Raw genomic sequence first — 7,432 nt, forward strand, 5'->3', positions numbered from 1 at the left:
CTCTTCCTCCCTCTTGTTCTCCTTTTTTCATCTAAGTAAACGGGGCGCTGCTCGTGTGGCGACCCACAGTTCTCCCGCTCCTGTCCTCCCCTGTTCTGATATGTCGGGGTGGGAGGGGCGGGTTTTCAATATTTGTAGTATTTTTTTTTTTTTGTTGTATGTTTTTATTTTGTGAAGCACTTTGAGGTTGCATTTTTAATGTATGAAAAGCGCTATATAAATAAAGTTTGATTGATTGATTGATTGATTGATTGATTCATGTACAAGGCAGCTTAACTGTCATGCAGCTGCCCGCCACTAGTGGGTGCTACAGAGCCATCAGACAGTAGGCTCCAAAGGGCTCTTAATGCACACAGTATGTTTGGGACAGTGTTTCAAATACTTAACAATAAATTGTGTTAAATTTTGTTTCCCTTTTTTAGACTCGACTACTGTTAATTAAAAATTTCGTTGACAGGGAATTAGTTGCCAGGAACATCCCTAGTTCAGAACCAGTGAAGCCAACTTGGCAACTTTCATGCAAGATTTGGCAACTTTTTCAAACCCTCTCAGGCCATGTATGAAAGGCGCTATATAAATAAAGACAGAAAGCATTTTGCAGGTTGACTCGGTGGCAGTTTGACAACCTGCTGTCTATCGTCAAGCCGTATAGGGTTAGGGTATCCAGCAGTTACCACCAGTTGCTCCTCCATCGTTTGCCAACTGTAGACTTGTTGTCGTGACCACCACAGAAGCCCCGCCTCTCAAATCATCTGGTTAGACAATGGGAAAACAGATGATGAAAAAAGAGAAGACATGGGGCGCTTTTCTGCTTTGAGTTTAAGTTATTCAGCTCGAGGAGTTCAGAGCTGTCCGGCAAAAACACCAGGCGCCTAGAGTGCAGAAACACGAGGCGCGTCGCAAAAACAGCGGGCAAAAAGCTTCATTCTCATTAAAATCAAGTACAAAAGCCGCCTCCAGCTGCTGAAACACTTTCTGTGGGATCAGGGCCTCTGCTAGTCTCTGAGCTAGCCCCGGCTCTCCGTTTGGATCCAACCGGAGCACCGAGCCCTGGTTTGTTATTCAGGTTAAAGTGGGAAGAAGCAGCGGGTTTATCGGGCAGCTGAGTGAAGTGGAGCCTGAGGAGGAAACACCGGGACCGTCTGGATGTAATAGTCCGTGGAGGTGCCGCGGTGCTCGGCTGCACAGATAGGAAACCCCTCGGCTGACAGGATGTACCACTCTCTCACTCCGCTCTCTCTCACGCAGGCGCAGAACGTACGTGCTACTTGGCCGTCGGATGTAGTCCGTGTAGTGTGTTCAAATGCAACTGACACAGGGCGACGTGAGGCGACGTAGACGACGCAACAGTTGGCTTTCGTTGCTGCTAGTTCTTTGCTGTCAGTTTGGTGTGTCCGCACCTTTAGAGACTTTATTTGTAAAAAGCGTCTAGCAACAAATTTAGAGACTTGTTAAGACCATCGGGGAACATATAAATTAGACTGTGTTTCATTCCCGTGCATGCTGCTCAGAGGAATCAAAGTCGACAGCTGCTCTGCTAAATCTCTCATCTCTGCTTTTGCACAGCAGCACTGTGCAGGTGCTGACTAGGCCTTAGCGTCCTTCTTGTCTTCATTGAAATGTGAGACATGCTTGTAGTTTATAGAAGCTGATAAGAGACCTGCATGATTACAGCGCTTCCAGAATTCACAAAAACCACAAACTATGATTGATCACTGTGACCAGTGACTCATTTTGAGTTACTGTTTCCATCAAAGCAGTCTGGTGGCTTTAACCAGAGCATAACATAAAGGTGTCAGCTGGGTGTTGTAAAGGGCTGCCTGACAGTGCTGAAGCAGTGAAAGTATTCTACATATAGCCTACACTTAAACTGGTGATGGTTTATTCCAGGTGGTCCTATGTTTGTGTGGCTAAAACACATTTTGCTGCTGCCTCCGTCCACAGTCACCTGACTTCCTTGACAGAAACAGTCATTGAACCTCAGCTCTCACATCATTCAGATGCTTTGTTGAGGGGGTTTGTTGTTGGATTTAATCCACCAAAGTTGTGAAATGGTTCCAACATGTCAGAGTATCATTGAGAACGTATCAGGATCAAGTGTCGGTGAATCAAAGGATGTTACAGTTCAAGATATCCTGTTGGAAAATGAGAAGGACAGAGAGAGTCCAGTTTATTCTCCAACATGTTGGCTCCGGCCATCAGAAGCGTGATTTACTCTCTCTGAGTGATTCACTACTGAAGGACGAGGTCATGTGACGCATGTGCTCCCCTGATTGACACCAGACCACCCCACCTTGACTTTTATTTCTTCAGTTTGTTCAGTGTAACAGGGTTTTCCCTGCCAGTGATTTCAGACTGCGGCAGAGTGAAGCAAATGTTGTGGCTGAGCTCATAAAGCCGAAGAAGTGATGCTGTAAAATGTAATGTAGTTTAATTTAACTGCTCCGTGTACTGTGTGTGTGTGTGTGTGTGTGTGTGTGTGTGGTCAAAGCAGCTGTTCTCATGAGATATTAATAATCATGGCCCCTGCTTACAGAAAGTCTACAGTGGACAGTTAATGTGTATATATATACTTTATTCATGCATTTTAAAGCAGTCTCTTTGTATTCATACAGAGCTGGATGTGTTTCAGCAGCCTGTGTTTGCATTATTACTTTTTTACTGTCTCAATCTAACCGTCATCATTTATTCACATTCACATTATTGTTTCCTTTTGTTCTGCTGAGATTAAACTGGGCTGGACGGCAAATAGCACGCTGAGAGGAACCTGGGCCGATGTGAGCACCGCTGACTTTTCACGAGTTCTTTAATTCCCAGCTCACCTGACTGCAGCAGAGAGGCTGCGGTTAGCTGACGTGTTGTGTCGTGTGTTGACTCACAGCTGCTACGAGTCTGAGCTGGTGCCATCTGGAGCTCCCTGTTGATCAAAGCCCAGCTGCAGGAACAACGCGTCGTAGATTTGAGGAGTTCTGCTCAAAATGAGATCTTTGAAACAAATATCAGCAGCTGCAAACAGATCAAACAGATCTGCATCACTAAATCAGTCACATCCTGAGCCTCTGAGTCGTTACCTGCTGGAGTCAGTGTTACAGACAGTTGGCGTCGTAGAGAAGGCGTGATAAACTTTTCAGAGCACGACGAGAATTTAACATGGTTTCCCTCACTGACCTGCAGGCAGCAGGTTCTTGTCTCAGCTGCTCTCTCATGTCCCCGCGCTGCGAGGCTCCGCCCACCAGCCAAACCACACACAATTAAAACAGTTTCTCTGACACTCTGAAGAGGAGAGTTGCTGCTGGACGTTGGCCCTGTGGTGGACACTTTTAATCAAACTCTTGTTACACCACATGCAGTTACTTATTGTTCTCTGAGCTCCGGAGGGAGCAGAGTCTCTGCAGCTGATGGAGCTCAGCCCCTCGCTCCTCCTTTATCTCCCTCCGTCCCGTCGCTGCAGGACCTCATGCATTTTTAATGTCTCTCTCTTCATTTGCAGAAGGGCTTAATGACTTGATTAAAATTAATTGAAATAATTGTGATTTCACTCTGTCCAGTGTTGCACGTGCCGTTTCAGCTCTGATTATTCCTATAAATTAGATCCAGCTTTGTTGCTTCACACAGTTTTTAGTTTTAAAACGTTTGCACCAAGTATCTTGTGTCTACGTGACGTTTACGGTGCTGTTTCCACTGCGGCCCTTATTTTTCTTTTTCTTTCTGCCTTTGCTGCATGTCATAGCCCCTCTCCCCCCTTAATGCTGTCGCTGCCCTATCAAATGAAGGGCCCAAAAAAATATCTATAAAATTGGGTCATGTTTTCCGTATTCACGAGAAACGTCCATATGAACGCCCACCTTGTGGTTTTCACGACGAAGTTTACTGAAGGCTCAGAGTTCACGAGTGGTGACATGTTTCCTGACGTCTTCAGGAATGGCGAAGGCCATGGAAGTTCATGTTTCAGTGTCTGGTCTGTCCTTCACTCCGTCCTATTCTCATGAACACAGTATCTCTATAATAGGGCTGTCAAAATTGCTCAGAAATGACGTTCGAATATTTCCTCTAAAAATAACTTGTAGGTTTGAACCATTTGAATTTTTTTTTTTTTCGCATTATGTCCACAAGAGGGCAAACTAATACAAGGAAATATACTTGTATATGTATTAATACAAGGAAACATAACTACTTGTAGGTATTTTTATTTCAACATAAACGTCTTTGAAAACATACCTACACATTAAAACACATAAAACAATTATGTATAACATTACGTTATACGGACCTCTCTCGCTCACCCCTCCTCTCTGACCCGTCAGGCCACACCGCCTGCGGAAGCGCTGCGAATAGCCTCGAAGCGCCGAGAAGCAAAGCACAGTTTCCTTTCAGCGCCCATGTTAACCAATTGTGTCACCCACGCAGCTCCGTGGCCGGCTCGCACCCTGCAGCGATCGCTTCGGCGTCTGGTCTATTTTCTGCGCGAGCCATGAGCGAATGTGTCAAGCCGGGTGACGGAGACAACAGCTGGGAGCAGAATCGCTTGTCGACCAGCGTGGAGAAATGCGCCTGATGTGAACAGAAGTGCTCCGGCTCGCATGAGAATTTCGGTGCGCTGCGCTTCGCAGCACTTCCGTGGACGGTGTGGCCTTATGCAGTGCGTTCAGTGCAGCGGCCCAGGCCAACGCCTCCTCGCAAAGAGGACAGCTGCAGTGGTGTTTTTTTTTCTCCACAATCGAATATCAATTTTCACATTCGAAGGTCCATTTTTTTTTTTTTTCAAATTCGAATTTAAAATCGAATTTAGAACATTCGTTGACAGCCCTACTCTATAACGCCTCAAATTTGGCACAAACGTCCACTTGGACTCAGGGATGAACTGATTCCATTTTGGTGGACAAAGTTCAAGGTCACTGTGACTTTGCCACCGTCTCTTTGTGGTGAACGCAGTCTCTCAAGAATCACGTGAGGATGTTTTTTCAAATTTGGCACAAACGTCCACTTGGACTCAACAATTAACTGATTAGGTGGTTGATGGTTAAAGGTCAACATCACTGTGACCTCATCTGTATAATTCTTGTGAATGCAACATTTAAAGAATACTTTGAGGATTTTTTTAAAATTATTATTATTTTATTTTTTTTTTTTTCTTTCAAATTTGGCACAAACGTCCACTTGGAGTGAAAAATAAACTGATTATAATTTGGAGGTCAAAGGTCAGTGTGACCTCAAAAAACATGTTTTTGTCCATAACTGAAGAATTCATTCACTAATTCTGACCAAACTTGACACAAATGTCTAACAGGATAAAATAATGAAGGTCAAAAGGTCAAAGGTCAGCTTGACGGTGACATCATCATGTTTTAACGTCATATCTCAGGAACAGAAGGGGAGACATTTGTCATACAGCCACGGGACAGTGATTCTAGTGTTGGGGGAGTTTTCCCTGCCCTGAGTGGAGGGTGTGAGGACAGAAGGAGTTTGCTGTACAGACTGTTTGAGGCAAATGTGTGATTTGTGACACTGGGCTGCACAAACAAACAAACGAGGCCAACTGGAAAACGTCTCTGTGTCACAACAGTTTGTATCCTCTTTAAAAGATGAGAGGACTGAACCTCAGTCAAAGACCGGCCAGTAAACCTCAGTGCTTGTTGTGTTACTGTTGATTTCCTCCTCTTTGTTGCCCCTGACTTCTTCACCCGTGACCTTCAGAGTGTAAAATGGTAAAAAGCTCTTTAAAGTTCTGATTCGCTGTAAAGATGATGAATCGTTGAGCATTAACTTAAAAGTTTCGGCCCATTCGGTGTTATTTAGTGATTTATTGCAGCACGTTTAAAGTGACCCTGTGGAGTTTTCTCGTTAGCAGCAGAGTGTGTCTCAGCGTGTCCTCGACGCCCAACAGCAGGCTGAGAGCACTCACAGCTCTGAGTCTGTCAGCACAGTGAATCCTGCAGTCTTCACACCAGCTATTGATTTACATCCAGAGGGACTGTTGCATTCTTTACTTCCTCTCGCTCCATCCTTTCCCCCATCATCCCCCTGTATCCCGCTCTTCCTCCCTCCGTGTTTTCCTCCTCCTCACCCCCTCTCCTCTCTCTCTCTCTCCCCACAGACTCATCCATTCTGAGCTCAGTGGCTTCCTGTGATTCCCCCAGCAGCTCTTCTCCTCCGCTCGCCGCCCCCCCCTCCGCCACCACTCCCGGGATGCTGACCTGCGGCGGCAGAGCCTTCGCCTCCTGCCTCTCTCCTCCTCCTCCTCCTCCTCCCCCTCTCTCTCTCTCTCCCTTCACCCTCTCTCCTGCCCTCTCCTCTCTTTCCTCGCTCCCCCCGGCTGCCTCCCAAACTCCAAGGCTCTACATCAACTCCCAGTCGCCTTTCTACTGACGGTGAGACACACACATGACTGTATAATGCTGAAGTGTTAAACTGTGGGCGCCGCACGAGTTTATGTTTCCTGCTGCACACAGCTGTTTGTGAATTCACCACAATAACCTATGAATGCATTAATCACGTGTTCATGCTCCAAAAATGCTTCATTTAGCAGGTATTTGCTGAAAACATAATGAGCATGGAGAATAAATAATGACTGAAGTATAAAAGTAAATGTGGAAATACATAAATGTATGAATAAATACAAGATCAAATAAATAGGGAAATAAATAAGTAACTCTTTAAATAAATAAAGGAATAAAAAATTAATGCCGGAATAATTTAAAAAAATGTGTAAATAAATACAGAAATAAATAAATAACTTAATGAATAAAGGAATAAAAATAAATATGGAAATTATTTTAAAAATGTATGATAAATACAAGAATGAATAAATACAGAAATAAACGAATGTTTGAAACAATATAGAAATAAAAAGTAAAGAGGGAAATTATTTAAAAATGTATGAAAAAGCACATAAATGAATAAATACGGGAAGAAAAAACTGTTTGAATAAATAAAGGAATAAAAAATAAAAACAGAAATAAATCTTTAAAAAATATGGAAATAAATAAAGGAATAAGTCCACGCTAAAATATACAGAAATAAATTAAGGCATTGATTAACTGAGTTTATAAATAGATTAATGCATGAATGAATAGATAAGTTAAAGTTGAGTTAAACAGGACAAAAATAAATATCATGATTTCATTTATACATATTTTTTATTCCTGTGTTTGTAAATAAAGTAGGAGATCCTGACTGTTTTCTTTTTTTAAATATATATTATAAATATAAACACACATTAAACACACAATAAACATGCCTTAAAGGGATAGTGCACCCAAAAATGAAAATTCAGCCATTATCTACTCACCCATATGCCGAGGGAGGCTCAGGTGAAGTTTTAGAGTCCTCACATCACTTGCAGAGATCCAAGGGGAGAGGAGGTAGCAACACAACTCCACCTAATGGAGGCTGACGGCGCCCCAGATTCAAACGTCCAAAAACACATAATTGA

At 43.5% G+C, this 7,432-nt stretch overlaps 1 protein-coding gene across 1 annotated transcript in view; it reads left to right on the forward strand.

The window, feature by feature from the left end:
• The window catches only part of rbm46 (RNA binding motif protein 46), a 34,706-nt gene that overhangs the window by 24,576 nt on the left and 2,698 nt on the right, over window positions 1-7,432 (forward strand). The window contains exon 10 of the mRNA XM_050066394.1: window positions 6,095-6,368. Coding sequence (XP_049922351.1) covers window positions 6,095-6,366 — 272 coding nt within the window. The 3' untranslated portion in view covers window positions 6,367-6,368. The remainder of the gene's footprint in view (window positions 1-6,094; window positions 6,369-7,432) is intronic.

The sequence above is a fragment of the Epinephelus moara genome, chromosome 17 (assembly GCF_006386435.1).
Source record: "Epinephelus moara isolate mb chromosome 17, YSFRI_EMoa_1.0, whole genome shotgun sequence".
NCBI classification, from domain to species: Eukaryota; Metazoa; Chordata; class Actinopteri; order Perciformes; family Serranidae; genus Epinephelus; species Epinephelus moara.